This window comes from Antedon bifida, chromosome 6 (assembly GCF_963402885.1).
Source record: "Antedon bifida chromosome 6, ecAntBifi1.1, whole genome shotgun sequence".
NCBI lineage: Eukaryota > Metazoa > Echinodermata > Crinoidea > Comatulida > Antedonidae > Antedon > Antedon bifida.
The window spans coordinates 9,729,048-9,749,144 of NC_136231.1; the positions used below are offsets into that span (position 1 = coordinate 9,729,048).

Genomic DNA, 20,097 nt, shown 5'->3' on the forward strand with positions numbered 1-20,097 from the left:
GATTAAAATTACAGATTAATGCAAACATTGATCTTAATTTTAAACTTAGTGCAACGCATCTAAAGGACAATGTAAATACATTGATTATACTTTTGATAACATTAAAGGGCGCCGCCAGCGTAACAACTACAATGGTTAACAGTATTTTAGGAAAACATAAAATGTTTTCCTACAACTGATCTCTTTTCTTTTCAAAAATCTTATTTATTAATACATTTCGTATTAACCAAAATTATATGCACCCAGAAAATGCAAATTGAAGAAATTCCATACGTAAAAAATGAGAAGTATGGAGAAAGAAAACGCAAGAAATACATATAGGCCTATACTTACTTACTTAAAAAGATTCAAAATAAGTTATTAATAAGTATTGGTTAATTGTATGGACATTTCATTCCTGATGTCAAAAATAGTAAATTCCATCACGATTGCGTATATTACTTTGTTTGGAGTTTGTATATGATAACTATAATACTACAGTATGTAGATCATTATTGAATACTGACTTTTCTGTATATTAGGCCTATAACTATACTACTGTATGTAGATCATTATCGAATACTGACTTTTCGATATATTTATTTTATAAGGTAAACCATTTTCATTATAGTTGCTAGTAACATATGTCAAGAAATATCTTCTGAGTTGACTCTCTTGAATTTTGTACGCTGACTTTTGTCTGTGTATACTTATATATTGCAATTAGTGATAACAATAACTTAAAACATCGCAATTACACGGATCGCGGCACCTTTTATGCAACTGAAACGATGGCATCCGTCGCCGAGAAACGCTCAATAACTACTGACTTATCACATTTCTTCATTTCCCCAAAAACGTTTTATAGAATAGAAATCTGATAGCAACTTGTGGAAATTATTCAAAAGACGGGAATAAGCAACAGATCGGATTTATGAAAGCAGGTCTGATTAGATTGCAGAAGAAACGTTTTAATATGATTACAGATTATTGCTTTTGCGATTAATAACTTGTGATTGGTTATATTACGCGTTTTGTTAAGTAACCGAAGATAAAATTGAGTTATATTAATGAATTCATTTTAGATATTGCGGTATCAAAATGTTGCTGTTATTATCAACATCACTAATCGTCATGTAATTATGATCACAGACTATGTAACTAAACCACCACCCTGGACAAACGAAAAAAAACAGTTTTATTTGTGTCTAGACTATTTCTGTCCATTAACAAATTTCGTTCTTGCCAATATTTTCTGCAGAGTAGGCCTAATGTTAGTAAAATACAAGATAACGAAGAGTAACGTTAGCTTGGTGGTTAACGTGATTGCCTTCCAATTACAAGGTCCAGGGTTCAATCCTGACCTAGTGCCAGGGTTGTTGACTCTTTCAACTCCACTCCCTAAACCTCAAATGAGATTTAGTTTATAAGCATGATAATATAGTTTATCCATCCGTAATTGGCGAGTTGCTCGCTGTTGGATGCGTTCGAAATAAAATAATAATAAAATGTATACACGTACGTTTAAAACTCAAGTAGGCTGTCTTGGTTTACTTTACTTATTATATGATTCATAAAAAAAGAACCCATCAGCATAAATAGAATCGTGAACATTTTTAACCCCGAATAAGCTAATTACGGAAAAGCTAAAGAGAAAAATGTAGAATTAAAAATAACGAATACAGTTACCAGTTACCAAGTAAGTAAGTACAGTAAAGATCCCTATACAATTATAAATGTGTATTCAAATAATGTTATTAACATGCAGAAATGCAGTGCAGAGAGCCAAGGAGAATTTAGAGGTGAAACACGTTAATTTGTTTGACCCCCTCAAAAGATATAAGAAAGAAATTATAGTCCAATTGGGAAATAATCTTTTTTTTAAATATTCACAGAGATCCTATTGTATCGTGATTTAAAAAAATGATAATCCACGATTTTCCCGGGCTTAGAAAATAAAGCAGATCGCTTACAATAAAAAGTGTTCACAAGTCACTAGACTTACAAAGATACTACAAAGAATCTTTCTTTTCCTATTCCACTCCAGTTATTCTCAGCTCCATTACACTATTGTTGTGTTGATACTTAGTTGCAAACTACACACCATACGTAATATATTTGTTACAATCAACACAATGTATTATATGAAGTTGTTATTTTGTTCACCAGTTCTTAATGAGAACTTGTGTCCAATTGGTTATCCTATTCAAACGCATGCATATTGGGTTACATAGAAACGTTGTATACTTCTCTATACAACATTATTACAACTGTGCAGCAACACGCGGCAACGAGTTACAATTACAGAATTTAACTCGTTTACATCGCGTGTACCAATCATGTATCGTTTACACAGCCACACGTCTGGGTAAACCTTTCCGATAGGTCACTTATCGCGTATCATAATTTCATCAAATGAAATCAAAATTACCATTATAGAAAATATCTCAGTACTTTTACAAATACAGTAGATGATAAACATGAAAATCGCCAATAGTTTGATGGCTTTCTTTTATGTGTTACAAAAAAATCTTTGAAAAGTAGTTTATTAGTTTTAAATTGTGTAATGGCAAAACGCGACTTCTGGCTCAGTTTGGAGCATACGGAGAGTATAAATATAACAGGACTGGCCCAATTTTGTTCCATTTATGGGTATATCATTCTTTAACGCAGACATTGATTTGGTAAGTGATACTCATGAACTATGAATTGTTTACTTGTTGACTTTGGATAGTTCCCACATTATTAGGTTGATCTGAGTATTTTCCACACAATTCGAACGGGTGCAGGTGTTTCCAATCACATCTAAATTTCACACTTTTGTTTCCTTTCTAAAATATATTTTTACTAAATGACCTTGATATTACGAAAGGTATAATTTCACTTTACTTTTCATTTGTAGGTCATCTGTTCGTATTATAGAATGGTTAACCTATCCAATGTGATACAGTTAGTAGGATCTATCTATCTTAAAAAATAATTGTTTTAAATGCTGTTGTTGAATATGTCATTTTATTGAAAAAAAAAAATTAATACAGTTTCATTTCCATTAGTTTTTTTGCAGCAACAACGAATATTGCATTAGAACGGTTTCTTATTCATTACTTATATTCATGAGAAAGTTGGAAAATCGATATCGTCAATGCAGTTTAATCTTTTCTATTTAACTGTCAACTAAATTCTTTTAGATTTCCCTTCTTAATTACAGACGCTGTCTATTATTTCTTGAAACGCTACATTTATTCAGATATAGTTTCGATTTCAGAAAGTGTTTCTCTTTACCAAATCGAATATAAGCATGGCTTAAAAGAGTTCTCACAATGGCCAAACGTAACTGCTTAATTTTAGATTGTTGATTCATCTCAACAAATCGCTCTTTACGCTCCGATGAACGGCATTTTAGCACTGAGTATCTATAACAAAACACAACTCAGTTAGTATTAGAACAATATCATAATCGATATAATTAAATGCAATTTCTCCAATTTCATAACCGCCATCGGCTGTTCTGTTCAATGTGATTGTTCAGATACTAAATAGATCCTCTATCAACGCTGATAGCACCCGAGAGGAGAGCCTTTGCTCATTAAGTAGCTCGGGAAAGTTTAGGTGGTGGCTTTCTAGGCCACATGTTGCTGTGATATTTGAGGTAGAATCGATTGGCCCATTTCATAAGATTGTCACAGAGATCTTGTTGCGACTACGGCGCCAATAGAAATAATCCTTAGTGAATATCACCAGATGTAGGATTTCCTAGTTAAAAAAATGATCGACTTACCTTGGAACTCCACTGTTATCTCAATCCATTGCTTTTTATTGTTCAAATATACAATACAAAGGCACTTGGTTATTGAATTTCAATTCAAATATGATTTTCAAATACTGCCAGTTTATGATACAATTGTGATGATTTCAAAATTGTAACATGAAGTACTTTCATACCTGCAAAGGCCACCTACTTATAGGCCTAAAGGTAAAAACACCATAATTGTGAACGATTCCAATAAAATGTTAACAAATGTAAAATTTCCATTCGTAACATTTAGACATATATGTTTCAAATATTAAATTTTCTTTGCAAATAAATGCAACAAGGTACATTGCATTTGTACGGTTGCTAAAACAAGAAAAAAAAGAAATATAAGTTCTTGTTAACAACATTTTGATAATGGAATGAATGCTAATTTACTAGTTTACGACCTTAACAAACTTCAAATTTGCCTCTTTATGTTCCGCTTACATCAGAGTTCCTTGCCTTCCCAAATCGCTTCTCTATTTTTCTATCATAGTCACAATACAAGATTCGCCCAAACCTATACTTCTTCTTTATTAACTATTTCAAATCTGAGACGTCACTCAATTCTATACTGTTGTCCCAAATTATGGCACTCACTACCTTTCTCTCTCGTTAACAAACCATCAATTACTAGTTTCAAACAAAATCTTAAACAAGCACTGATCACTGCATATGACGATTAATTCATAAATAATTAAAATGCTGGTAAATCTTTCTTTACTAATGGTTTTTTAATGTCTTTTTATGAGCTCGACTGATTTAAGTCCTTGTCTGTCCGGTGTTTCGCTTTTTTCTTTTAGGGGTTTTTTTTATATTGGTATATATGGTTTTTCATTTGTCCCAACTATTGTTATTTTGTTTGTTACTGCAGGGAGTCTAGGCTTAAAGTTTATTTGTTTGTAACAAAAAACTTATCTAGGCTTCCTCCTTCTACACATGCTTTTTACTATGTAACATCTTGTATTTTTTTGTATGTGTAGAGAATTGTTTAATAAACGAAACGAAACGAATTTAAAATGTCTGTGTATGTGGTTTGTCCCATATCATTTCTTTTTAATTAAATTATTTATCACTACATTTTTCATTACAAATGTTACTGAATATGTTTAAGGTTACTGACTTGGACAAAATAGAAAAAATAAATAAAATTCATTCTTCATTAATAATGTTGAGTTTTCAATAAATCATAAAAAGGCTCATTAGCCAGAAGACTTACAACAATTATTATTGTTATATAACGATCTCATATTCTATCGCAGTTGCGTCCGATTTAGCCATTTAATTTAATTCAAAAGCACAAATTGGCCCGGCTTTTGTACGTATATTGATTATATTGAGAGGAAATATGTATCCGACACTATTTGTCCGAATATTATTTATAATAGATGGTTAAGCGTTTTCGCATCTCGCTTATTGACGAGATTGTAACCTAATCCGAATTCTATTTATCCACTAATGGTCACATGTCTTTAACCAGAAGACCTTCGTGTCAGAAAAGGTAACAGAAGTAGAGGATAATATCGTTGATGTACATTAAATATCCTAGGCTTTCATTGTTTAAATTATGTATTTCTTATGGTTTATACTCTTAAGTAGAAATCGATCGTCATAGTTTGCAACATACGGTAATGTATGGGTTGTATCAGCGATCGAAATTCTCAAAACGTGCTTATGAATTATAGTAATGAAATACATTCTGTTATACCTGGACTTGTACAAAAATAGGGTTGGTACGGACTGCTGAACAGTCATGCGGTGGCGTTTTAGCATGATTATGCAAAACAAAGTACATAATACCAAATACTTCGTGCGCGTAATTTCAAAATTAAAATGTAAACATAGCGCATACTACCACACATTTAACTTTTTTTCTTTTTATTAATGAACTTGGTGTTCAGAATGCAACATAATAATAATCATAATAATAATTGTATAGCTCATAATAATATTAAAGTTGCGCATTAAAGATGTATTGTCCCCCAAAAACATAAAGATTAATAATAAAAAAAAGACTTTTAATATGCCATTTTGTAGTGTGAATAATGTTATCAATAATTTCCGTATAAAAAATAAAAACAATAATGTCTTCACTTATAAAATAAACGATTAAATCAACCAACCCCATTGACTTCCTTGAGTTAAACAATTTTTTAAGTGAATAGCTAGTATTGTTAAATGTGTATTGTAATTGTATTTATATAATTAAATCAGACTTTAAATAGGTTATTTTGTAGTTTTAATAAAGTTCACAATGTTTTCACTTATAAAATAACATATTAAATGGTTAAATAAAAATCCATTGGCTGGCAGCCAATTTGACCCTTTTTTGCTTTAAATTACAGTCTTTTAGGCTAAGTAAATAGATTTTGTTTGTAATTATAAAGTAGGCCTAAAGTTTCAAAACCCCGAATAGATTTATTCCTGGGCTTACACGGAGTAACTCAAAATGTTTTAGAAAATTCATGTTAGGCCTAACCATGTTCTTCCACTACATACCACAATTAGCAAATCTCTAGTACACTCAGTAAAAGATTTCTATAACTCGTCTATAATGCGCAAATGCTTAAGGAACCCGACCTAAATAAAATAAACTTTATCGACCGTGAACAAACATATGTTGTAAACTTTATCAATTTGTACATTGTGGTGTTGAGTAAATGTGTATTTGTCTATAATGTTTCAATTGCTGTTGCAGTTTTTATTTATAATTGTAACATAATACGAACTAAGGCAACATTTTCAAATTGTTATTTTAGATTAACTTTTAATGGTGAAATAAAGCTTATCATAATTCAATGTTAATGTTTATTATAAAAATCACAACAAAAATTGTAAGATGTTCTCTTTCTATGAATGAATATATATACTCAACTCTGTCCTGCATATTCTTAATATCAACCGAAAAAAAATAATTCAGTGGAAAACTGATTAAATGAAAACAAATATGTTTAATTATATTTCGTTGTCTATAACCAAAACATATTGATACCTTTTTTATGATAGAATTATTATAAGCATCCATAGCTTTTGAAACTAAATTGACAATATGACCCAAAGAAATATATTCGAAATGAAATGACAATAGTTAGGCTGTTTAGAATTCACGACATGTACACAGTAGCTGATGGTGGATATAGAATGATTAGTGGTTTAGCGTATGACCAGCTGTGTTTGTTACATACTGAAAACAAGGCTATTCGTGTATGCCACTAATACTAGACGTTTTTAATTAATTGACTGGAAAATAATAGTGTCCCAAACTATACCTACAGTTTCCGTGGATGTGAACTATTGAAATATGATGTGAAATCAAGCTACTGTATAACATGTTTAGTTGAATATGACATTTTAATCATTCTTTTTATGTAACATTTTAATGTTACATAACAGTTATTCAGATGGACCAAAAATGTGATGGGAAAAAATTATTTACCTGAAAACACTGTAATTTAAAGCAAATAGTCAAATTGACTGGAAGTCAATGGATTTTTTGTTTATATGTTAAAACATTATTTTTAATTTTTTTTTCTACCGAAGTGATAATTTGATTAAAACTACGAAATCAAAGTCTTTTTTTTATTATTCTTCATTTTTCATGTGTTTCATACATCTCTAACTATCTCTGTCTCCTTTATTACTCTAACATCATTAACAAAAACAGTTTATGGAATATATAATAATATGAATAATAAATATGGTAATTTCAAAATAAAATGTCGATTTTACACAGTTGTTAGAGAGATTTACTCAATGATAGATTCTTCCAGTTCTGAGCAACGCTACGCAATATACCTAGGCCTATATTTCGATGTATATTTTAATGTTATGTTGAGGCTATTTTTTGTATCGATGCGTATCCGTTTAGCCTTATGTCAACTTTCAGATTAACGCGTATTATCTTAATATCAGAAAAGTTAAAAGTCTTTAGTAACGGTAAAAACTTAGTGTCTTTTAGCCGCTCCTATATTCTTTATTATGATACTGTAGGCTTTCAAGTCTTTTTCTGATTCAGATTATTCGGTTTTCTTTCTATATTTACCAAATAGTAAGACAAGATGACCACTGCGATCGCATTACAAGTTTATTACAATCTAAGCGTTTAGCAAAGACTGATTAAGCTCTTTCACAACAAAGATACTTCCTAATTTCTGTCTATCATTAAAGATTGAACAGTAAAGTTCACGACATTAGGCACGTTACTCAATCGTCAAATGTTCTCGTTCAAATATAACTATGGTAGCTGGCGTAAACTGTGCTTCTTGATTGACACCACCATAGAATCTCAGCCTTTAATAGACTTTGTATATCGATTATCAAACAAAAGAAGAATAGTTGCAGGAGGGAAAAAAGCTCATCGCAAACAGATACATTATTAAAACTGAGTTTGGAATCTGACGGTTATTTAAAGTTAAGCTGTTAGCTTTCAATTGTGTCAATCGTATAGTGTTTTAACGTAGGATTTAAATAGGACGAACGATGACGGTGCATAAATCGCCCCTGGGAGCGCAATTGGATAAACATGAGTTAATACCTATTTTCATTCCAAGAAGATAATATATCGAGGTAAAAGGGATGAAATAAGTGGGACGAACCCACAAAAGACAAAAAACAATGTATCAACAATATGGTTGAACTCATAATACCAGATCGAATAAAATTACTGATTTTTTTGTTTAAACCTGGTGAAAATTTAGGACAACATGTTCAATTCAATAAAACAAATAAAAAATATATTATTATTAACAGTATTTTAACACTGGCCTATTAACAATATTTTAATACTGGCCTAAGCGTTTTTGCAATTTGATGTATTTTTCTTTGTAGTTTTATTGTCTTAATTATGCTAAGCAAAATGAATTTCCATTTTAAGTGGACCAATACAATTTCTTGAATCTTGAATCCTGGTTACAGAATAGATCTTCCAAATTATTATTTGGGAATGTTTTTAATATTAAATTAGATGGTGATAACATTTGTTTATCAAATTTAGCTTACTCCATTTTATCTAAGGCTGAAAGACGTAGGGCCTATAAGATTAAGATTCAACTATAGCATACATTTTAATAAATTTTAATTCAAAGAGTATTTTAACTGCTTCACAAAATAAGAATATTAAGATAACTCGTTAATTGCAGTATATTTAATCATTATGACATTTTGTCGGCAATAAACATTGAAACTCTATTAAAGAAATCAACTACATTATTTCTTCATTACTGTTTTACTGTTTTCAATGACTACTGTAGGCATAGAGAAAGTAAAACACGTATTTCTTTTGCAGTTTGAAATTATTTAATAAACGACAAAACTAATCCTATTTTACAATCGTCTATCATCACATTAATTTGATTATCCTGACGTATTTCAATTATCTCACAATTATTAATAGTCACGATTATAAGTGAAATCGAGATGTGAAATTATTGATGAAACTGAATTCATAATTCAATAGACCACAACTATTTGATTGTCTCAATTCAAATTAGTAATGTAGATACAACAAAGCAAAATGAAGGTGTTCTTTTTTTAATAAACCAATAAACTTAAATGGTAGTATAATCTGGTTGATCCGTTTCTAAATTTATTTACTTCCGCAAACAAGATGACCATTTACAATCAGCAAAGCAAAACGTTCAACCATACCATTTTAAAGATGTTAAGATTGTATTTTTCAAATTAGTCAGTTTTATTTTATCAATATATCGACTTTTAGGAGTAACAGTGTGAATCTTCAACTGCAATGTTAGTAATGTACACCATAAGTTCAAACAATGTAATCTACTTGTTATAATTATGTATTTATTACTGGTAGGACTACACGACTAGATCTCAGGCAGGTAAGACTTACTAAAGAAAACACTGACATTAACATCAATTTTTGCACATTTTTCTTTTTACGAATGTGGTATGGGTACCACGAATAATTACGAGTATATGAACAAGAAGCCATCCCGACAACGTTGTTCGAATTTGTTACGACTATACGAGTATTGTCCATTTTTATTAATCCACAAAATGGATATTGCTTTACAATATAGGTCCTAATATAACAATCAGATAAGAAACATTAAAATCCATATTCATTCGTAGTAATCAAAATTACGTCTTGTTTTCTATGCAATTGAACAAAATTTACTAAGAACGCAATGCCACAGATTATAGTTTTTGTAGATGTTACTGTTTTGCATAACTTTTAGTATTCATCGATGGTACAAATGCCCTGCTTCTCATTCCAACTTCTTCAATGGTAGATTTTGGAACTTTATTTTCAGATATGAAAGGGATGGACATATGCCGTGGACCAAGCGCGAGGAAAGGATGAAACTGAGGGGCTAGATAGCTCGGTAACATGGATCCTTCTGGCAAGCCAATCAGAGGACTTGGTGAACCAAGCAAGTGTGGTCTGGCTAGAAACTGATGAGATGAAGGAACGGGTGGATACATGCTTCTAAGGCGATGTTGAAAGTGAAAGTTTTCGTTCATCATAAAACCGTTGAGTATGGTTTGTGAAGGAGGTACTGAAAAAGGAAGAAAAATATGAAAAAAAATGGACAACATTTAGAACATAATATATCAACACTTCCCTGCTATTTTGTAAAATATTTATTTTAAAAAGAACGATTGCTGAAATACCTGAATATTGACGCATATTAGATTCATTCAACAATGCATTCTCAGGTTCCTTAGCATCAGGTGATGTAATGACGTCGTCATTTTGATTGTCTGCTCTGTTTCCGCCAATTTCTTCTCCAGAACCACTTTCTTCATTATGCTCAATTACAGCACTGCTCTTAGGTTGGTTTTCATCCGAAATTTCATACTTTGAAGCTGTTGAGGTTACAGGCATTGATTGCAAGCTGCCACCAGGAGCAGGAGATAGTACAGATTCTTCTTCCTGCGTTGTAGTTATTCTGCTGCCTACTTCATAGTGTTCTTTGTTTCGTTCTTGTTTCCTAAACTTAGCACGTCGATTTTTGAACCAGACCTATCAATTAGTATGTCAAACTATTTAAATTACATTATAACAAACACGAGTAAACACATTGTATGTAATAAATGTCATATAGGTTTCAATAAAAAAAACTTAAAATTGTTTAAAAAGTCCTTTAAATTACATTGGAAGGTTTGGAGCGATTTTTATATTACACTGTTACGTAGGCCTATGCTAACCTGTATTCTTGCCTCTGGTAGATTAGTGCAGATGGCTAGCCTCTCCCTCATCACTACATCCGGGTAGTGTGTTTTAGTAAAAGTTTTCTCAAGCGCGGCTAACTGTTGGTTGGTAAACGCCGTCCGACTGCGGCGCTGCTTACGGTTTGTTCCATACCGTGCCTCAAGTATTATATCTAAACACAATTAAAGTAAAAACAAACTGGTGTAGTTTTCTTGTTAACCACATGCTATCATTAACAATAAATACAAGTTTTACTTATAGATAAAACAAATTACCAATTGTTCTCACAATGTTTACCTGCTAACCGCTCTGCTAGTGTTGAAGGAGGATGCCTATAACCTAATGGGTACCTTGGCATTCCATGGCTAGGCATATTGTACATGACGGCGTTTGTGCTGTATGGGTGAAACTGGTGAGGATGCATACTAAAATGATAAGGTAAAAAAAACATTTTATATAGCAATGATAACAGTAATCACAACTGAGAAATACACCGTATTAGTTAATTCACACAAAGGTTTACTCAGTTTTCTCACGTCATTGTTGCGCATCAGGTCCCATTACACCCGAACCTTATTCCAAACTCCATAACTACTATAACAAGAAAACATCTAGATAATCTTCCATCGCGATTACAAATGTCTCTATTAACTTTTATAAATCAATCTGCCCATAATATTTGAATACGATAAATGTAATCAATGATTTCATTGCATGTATTTTAATGTTTTTATTATCTTGAATTTTACCTCTTTTTTTTGTTTTTTTGTGTCTACTTTTTGTGTCTTTCAATGTTTCTTGCGTTTCAGCGCATTCCTTCATTCATAGGGAAACACTTCTAATGTACTTTAAAATAATATATTTACGATCAATTGACACCTCTGTGTTATTTTGTGTTACATTTTAAGGTACATTAGATTTAATCATCATTCTCACATCTCGTTTCAGAAAATTACTCTACGCTAACGCCTTTCTCTTAAATGCTGATCATTACTTCATCGATAACAGAAATATGATCGTTTAAATTAGATTTTGTTGTCAGTTAATTCACAGTTTTCCTAAGTTTCGAGTGCATCACCTTCAATTATGATTTGTACAAGATCGACAAAATGAGAAACTCAACCCTGTCTAATTCGTTTAAGTCCATCTTTCAATCTTTTGTCTGCGTCTTTCGATAGATTTGGCTCCTCGATCTTCCCTTAAGAATAGATGCAAAGCAAGTTGATGCAATGAATTCGTATCTCTAGAGACGATAATTAAATTATTAAGCAGTCCCGCTAGAGCCACCAGCGGCGTACATGCTATAGTTCTGTTTAAGTGCACAAACACGCGAATTATAATCATAGTTGAAGGGTGTTAGCGCAACTCATATGATTTGCCGTGAAATTCTTTTGATGAAAACTAACGTTTGGGTAAGAGGATTATTTTCCTTGCTGTAATAAACAATTAAAATCAAAGATTATATTGCTAATAATCATGTAGGATAATTAAAGCTGATGTCATTAGCTAAATATTACTATTGCAGCTGACTTCGCCATAATTGCCTTTAATCCGTATGTGTTATAATTATTCATAAACATATTGCCGAAAAATTGACTTATCAACTAACACTCAAAACAATACAAGACTTATAATTATACCACGCATGAATTTACTTATTATGTGAATAATAATATTGTAATGCCTCTTATCCAAATTACAATACCCATTGTTTTTCTTCGTTGTGTAACTATCAACTCTATATTATATTCTTCCGATTGCCATTGTTTTTGCGCGTGGTATTTGATTTGTATTGACAACCCAAGTAATTTTAACGTTAATGTTTATACTTTTATTAGTTAAAAACGACAAGTAACAGAGTTGGCTTATGAATTAGTGACGTCGTTATCTCTTATAATTAGCGAAAGGGAGAGAGAGAGAGAGAGTTGGTTTAAGAAATTAATAATAATAATAATAATAATAATGTTATGTTGTTTTAATTTAATTTTTTTTTATTTATGGATAGTATCTTCATAAATATAATTCGATACCTTATATTTGGATTTTCTATTTTCATTATGAAGTGATGATATTTTTATTGTAACAATATTAAAGCCAATAAAGGTAAATGTTGAAAATAACAAAAGTTTTATACATACTTAATCTTAAAACGAATTTAGAAAATGGTGCTTTTCAATATGTTCTAAATTCCTTCCAAATATTTTAATATTTAATATACGGTGTCGGTACGTGAGGCCTACTGATAAAACATGTTTTATAATTACAGTTCAGTATGATTGTTTTGAAACCGGGTAGACCTTTCGATATTCTATTTGAATATTGTGTTTGTCATTAAAAGAAAAATCTGATTCAATAATATTCATCTGATGAGTTAATTTACTTGCGAAGCCATTATTCTCATCCAATACCTGTTTAATGTGTATTTATTCTTACTCTATTTTATTTGTCCAAGAACAAGATCATGAAATTAGTCGCTATATTCGTTAATCTTACTTACAAACTTCCAATCTATTTGCTAGTGTCGATTACAAAGGCCAATCTACAGAGAGCATTAAATGTCTGTTATAATTTGTCGAAAGACGGGTCTCAATTGTTTATGCAAACATCATTGTGAGCATAGCCGTTTTTAACGTCGTTTCTTGACCAAACAGGTTCGATCAATTGCTAGGCCACATTAATCAGTTTCAACACAGAATAATTCTAGGTTTTAACGGGTTTTAACTGTACTCTCGGAAACAAAATCAAACACAAGTAACGAATATAAGAAGTGTTTGATAAGTGTGTATAGATAGTGGTAGTTATTATAGTAACAACACGTTCGAAGGAGTTGATAGGTATAAGTCATTTCTTAAGTAAACCCTTTAGCCGGACTTTGATGGATTAGTGTAGTATTATGTGTAGTAAGTGATGTTTACTGTATTGTCCGTGTATGTAAACATTAAATACATTAGTTGATTTTGGTATAAGACTGAATGAACACTAATTACTGAACCAATAGTACATTCCTTTTGCGTTCTTATATTTATGAGGTGGAATGAATCAATATATTAAGGATCTGTCAAAAAAACTATTATATATCCTCTCTAATTTCAATTATCGCATTTATGAGTATTACTGAAAAAATATGTGCTATAAAAATGGTATGTATTTAAACTAGACAGATCTAGTTTTATGCTTTGTATACAAACACATTGGCCAACAATCTGAGGCAAAGTGTTATAGGCCTAGAGTAAATTCATTTCATGCAAAATTAGATTTTTCTTTATATGTAAGTTTCAGTTGCATTTTATATTTTAAAGACTCAAAATTATTATATACACCTTAAGTCCGATTTAATTAATTCAAATCAAAACTTGAAATTGTATCAGCAAACTTGTAGTCAGAGTGATTGTCTAAGTAAGTGATAAATGGTGGCGCAATCCTGATTTCAACATGCCAACATTATTCGAGAACAATTCCAGGCCAATAAAATCTATGGTTTTAGCAGGTATTTCTACATATTGTTTAATATAATCTCACAATTCAGTCGTTTGGAACGAATGACCCAAATAAAAAAATGGAATAATTGAATTAAATCATAAATAAAAAGAATTTATTAAACTCGGAATTCTTACTTAATATGTAAGATTATTATTGAGTTGTTATTAATTTTTTGACTTTTTAGGTTTTAGTAAGGCGAATTGCAAATAAACTGGAAAATTGAAACCTATTTATTTATAGAAAATAAATTCGTTGAGTAAATCGCTCCAATATAATTGTTATTATCATTACACATACCGAAAACATTTATCACTATTATATTTTTTATGCACACAGTGAATAATATTCAAAGGCCCATCATGCCCAATTTTAAAATGAAGAATGTTTATAATAATATCCCCCCACCCACTAAAAATGGAAAAATGAAGATTAATATAAAAAAATTAAATTCAACCAAAAACACTTCCAGTCAATTTGACTTTTGCCTTAACAATGTTAAGATTAAGATCCACTCTTTGGTCAAAGTGATAACTATTATTTGACATTAAAATGGCAACAAAAATATATAAAAAAATTATTATATTTTGTTAAGGGGGACAATATATCTATACGAAATTAACATTTTGAATTCTAACTATTTATACCACAAATACACAGACAACCTTACCGTTCAATTTCACGATTTATGTTCTGATCCATGGTTGGCTAAAAGTACTCTGATCACACCTGTATGTGTACACTAGCTGAGGGCACTAATCACACTCTAGGTAGTGTTGCACCTTTTTATTGACTTGCCGTTACCAATTAACATCTTCTAAATTGAGTTAAACACTTAACACAAAGATTCACGACTGTTCCATTCCATTAACAGGTAGGTGGGCCTACCGAATCCCACAATTCTTATTAAACTTAAATGTAATAAATGATTTTTTAACAATATATTTCAGTAATAAATGTTATAAATCCAAAAGCAAATTACCGAAACATGACAATGTTGTGTGTATTAATGGGTGGACCACAATGGAGATGCAAAATAAAATAGCTAATATAAAAAGCTAAATCAAAACGATAAAGTAAACCAGTCAGAAAAATGAGCAGAGCTTTCGGGCAACATTGGTTCTCCACTAGCAAGTCTTAATTAATTAGTTAATTGTTTGCAGTTTTTGTTTCATTATGTAGCCATGTGTTTTTTTTTTCAATTACAGAACATACCGTAGCACATAGTATATAACTTGATGGATGTGTGTGAAATAATTAAAATGATCAAATTATTTACATTGCTATTCTTTGTATATCATAATGTAAACAAAATTCTAGTCAAGTATTTGTCAATAATTCCAAACTCTTACTATAGTTAACCTGCAGCTGTTTCCGCTAATAAGTGGAGTTGCATATTTGTAACAACCCAGATGCCAACTCGTACAAAATTGAGCAGATGCAGTTAAATTTATTTATTTTTTTATGAATTCAAACAAGTGGTAACATACAACAATGCCACAATCAAACAATTTCAATACAATCACTGTGCCAGAAGTAATGCTTAAGTTTGGATAAGGAGTTTGAGAGGTATGAATGAAAATCTCCCTTTGGGTTGTTGCTTAATGAAATACGATTATTAATAAACCGATTGCTTGCTAAGAGGTGTGTATTAATACTATTGAGGTGTTTTGCCCCTAACATTTAGATTAGATTTAGATGATTGACCTCATCGTTGATTATTAGATTTTTCAACAATCATTTTAAATAATTTGCATTGTTTAGTATAAATAATTCGAGGTAAACTATTATACAAGTTCATGTATAGGTTCATGCGTTCATGGGCTATTAACGTTATATGTCATGTTAAAAAAAACTATGATGCCGTTTAAAATGAAACATTTTCACAATAATAATATTATTGAAAATTTGTTCAAACACGGATACTGCACTATGTCTACAGGCACTCTATGAGAGCGGTGAACTAATGAATATCTACAACTCATTTGTTTTTGAGAGGGAGTCATATATAAGATTTTGATAACATTTTTGTCAATGTTATCCATGTAAAAGAAAAAACGAAAATAAGTTTATCCGACTCTCAAAAATAATTGTTTTGAAGCTTTAAATATTAAGTGTCTAAAGGTGATATACATGAAACTTATCGAATTTTATTAATACAAATAATTACTTCAATGTATGAAATTGTCTTTTATTTTGGACGTTTTAAAATCGTATGCCATCAATGGGCGGACCTCCTTGACCGTCTTTTAAGAATAGAATTAATTATCATCCCACTTATATCAACTAATTTTTGTCATTTCATAGACTAAGCGGAGACATACAAAACTGTTAGAACCCTCAACCTTGGACAAATATGTCCGTATTTGCTTTTTAAATCTCATTTAAAAACAATATCACGTATACATCTAATTGCTTATGTTAATTAAATTAGGCTTGGAAACAGGATAAAGAATTGAATAAACAGTTTTTTTTGGGAAAATAAATTTTAAAAATCTCTCCCTTTCAAATTTAGTTTTGCAGTTAACGATTTCAACTACCACTAATATAATTGTTGATCAATTATTTCCAATTACAATATAAATTGTATTCTTTTTTAATACATTCTTTTTGTTTATTGTATACTTGAGCAACTTGGTATAATTGTAGCGCACCTATTTTGCTTTAATTTGTAACATAGGAAAGTGTAATAATAGAACCATATAGGTCTGATGGATTTGAAGGCGCTCACGCAACCCCTACCATAATTGTTATTAATCAATAACTTTGAAACGATGTAACAGTTAACAAAAATATGATATGATTATTGATGAATCAAATTTCGTCTTAAAATCTTTTAAAAGTATAATTACCAATAATTGAATACTCTTCTGAATTTACCCAGTCAGTAAGTCTACATTTGAAGATTTCAATCAATCAAATTTATTTTCGACTACTTTCAACGTTTGTAGTTTCTTTTCAAAGCGAGAAAATGAGATGATATGCGTGATAGAATACAAAGGTGAACAAGTGAGGTTTGGTCTCTGATTTTATAACAGTTACATTAATGGTTAGGCCTATTTGCTGTGCTTTTGTTAAAATTATCGATTATCATCTGAAGTACTTAGGACCTCCTCTACATTTAAAGCAGTTTTTGTTCTGTTCAGAAGACTTGAGCTATTAATATAATACTTTCTTACATGCAACAGTTCTTAATGATTCGTTTATCGTGAAATAATTATATCTTTATTGAATAATTATTTGATTGACTTGCAAAAAGAAATCAGAAACGCTTTCAGGTAAGTAATAGCGAAAATAATCAATATAATATGGTCGTCCATCAGCAAAATGCATTTATATGAGAGTTAAGTTCTGAATGTACACTTAAATACATAATAAAAGGTCAATTAAACAATTGTCAAATATTTGTGATGTAAATTGATTACTAAATTTGATAATGATCTGATTCAATAATTTAAAGGACGTCATTAAGGGAACTCTCCATAATGATTGAGGAACTGTAGTAGAGCCATGATTCTGGTTCGATTAAGATTATTGATGATTTTTAAAACGGTTCTTCTGAAATATGAGAACACCTTTTACAATTTTAACCAAACCATATCATCTTTTGTACTTTACATAAAAATTATTTAATTGGTTCCTTCAGATACTTTTTAAATTTAGTAACAGTGGGTTATTTTAAACATTCTCTATCTAAAACTACCGGTAATTATTTAAAATAATAAAAAACAATTAACATTCATTTAGTTTAACAATTCATTAAAAAAAATCAACGTTTCAACGCTGCTAAATGGTTTCCACAGTCTACAACAGTTTGAACGAAATACCAAATATGAAATTAACTTTCATAAAACTACATTGAATAAACTATAATTGTATAAATGATATCAAATAATAAATTAAAATTCATCAATATGAAAACGATGAATAGTATATTTAATTTTAAAAATACAAAAAATATCCGTTATTTTTTATACATTTAAAAGCATTTAGGCCTATCTTCTTCTGAGATTTCCCTCTTTCCATTCATTTTGTTTCTTTGTAGGTATTATGTTGCTTATTTGTGTATGTTTTTTTAAATGGTAATAAAAAAAGAATATAAAGAACATAGGCCTAATAATCGCTGGGATATATTTCTAACGTATTTTTATCATGCATTTTGTTTAAGTCTATAAATGGCAAACTATTCCAAAATTCTCCAAATAAAATACATTGTAACTTCCATTTTTGAATGTAAGTAACAATTTACGTAGGACAAATATTTATCTTTCTTTCTGCGTCACAAACTGATCCTAGTATTAAGTATTTTATAAGTGATATATTGTTTGAACGAGGTTCTTATTTTGTATGGGATTTTAGTATTATTCCAGAATCCAGATTCGAGATCCGGAAGACAATCCAATAATTCCAAGATTATGCTGAATAAAAAGAATATACAATTCTGCTGTTTTTGTATTTGTGTAATCTTTAGCCAAACTTTATATATTGTATTTATTTAAGATCATCTTAAAGATAAGTTTAAGTATTTGAAATAATTTATGATATAGCTTTTCATTATTTTTGATAAAGAATTTATATTTCAATTTAATGTTATAATACCGCATGAATATGGATATTAATCAGACATATTTACAATGTCATTGTTTCCACTCAGACCTAAACAATAATTGTTTGTTTAACTTATGCTGTGAATTAATTGAAAATTGATTGGCACTGTTTGCCACACGAACAGTGTTCTCCCAGGCTACCTAAATTACATGAGTTGTTACAAATTAATCCGTTTGGTAAAAGACTGATTAATTATTAAACAATAACTGCAATCAGTCGTTTAGTGGCAAAGTCAAAAACATCTTAACGGTTATTGGAAAATTCAACGTGAAACAAAGGAGACGATCTTATCCCGAATTCATCGTTGCTGAACTAATAAAACCTGTTACTGTATTAAAGAAAACGAAAGTTTATTTAATATTTCAAATTTGTTGTAATTAGTAAAACAAAGGCATATCAAAGACACATTTCGCTTGTAACTTGTTGATTTAAACAATTGATATCACATCGGTAAAGAAAAACATGTAATTAATTCGCATTGTTTGTGGACTATGGTATTAATTATGTATTGTGTCTATAGTATAATTGTTATCAACATTTGTAACTGATATTGTACAAAAAGATCAATCATTCACGATTCAATAGATCATGTATTATTTCTTCATGTGCTCAACGTGTTTGCTGTAAATCCATGTTTCCGAAATTCATGGAAAGTATTTTTCACGTGACCTTTTTTGTTGTATTGGTCTGTTGGAACTTACATACAATTTTGTTTTTTTCTTAGTTTAGAAAAACGGTTTGTAGGCCTATTCAGCACAATAATATCAAACATCTAATCATATAATGTATAAATTTACTGTTGTCTATCATAGGTAATTCATTGATAACCGTGGAGCTATAATTTCATAGTTCTATCATTGTATTATAGTTATAAAACATGATTATGATTGTGTACAACTGAAACTCGTTGTCATACGACATCCTCCTTATGACGATAGTAGGTTATATCGTTATCTATAAAAGTGAATTAATTCGTTTGAAGTGAAAACATTTAAAACAAAAATCAGTTCTTCATAAATCTTTCTTTGTGTTTAAAAGTACTTCACAATTTACCACAACGCCT

General features: G+C 30.3%; 2 protein-coding genes across 2 annotated transcripts in view; both read right to left on the reverse strand.

Annotated features, from left to right (window-relative positions):
- Nucleotides 1-20,097, reverse strand: part of LOC144845336 (uncharacterized) — a 96,149-nt gene that overhangs the window by 52,745 nt on the left and 23,307 nt on the right. The gene's annotated exons all lie outside the window — the stretch shown is intronic.
- On the reverse strand, nucleotides 8,960-15,169 carry LOC144845193 (uncharacterized). Its single transcript, XM_078702375.1, has 5 exons — nucleotides 15,097-15,169; nucleotides 11,247-11,374; nucleotides 10,946-11,121; nucleotides 10,409-10,760; nucleotides 8,960-10,293 (listed from the first exon to the last, which is right to left on the reverse strand). Exons 1-5 carry the CDS (start codon nucleotides 15,126-15,128, stop codon nucleotides 9,950-9,952), a joined length of 1,032 nt encoding a protein of 343 aa, XP_078558501.1. The 5' UTR covers nucleotides 15,129-15,169; the 3' UTR covers nucleotides 8,960-9,949.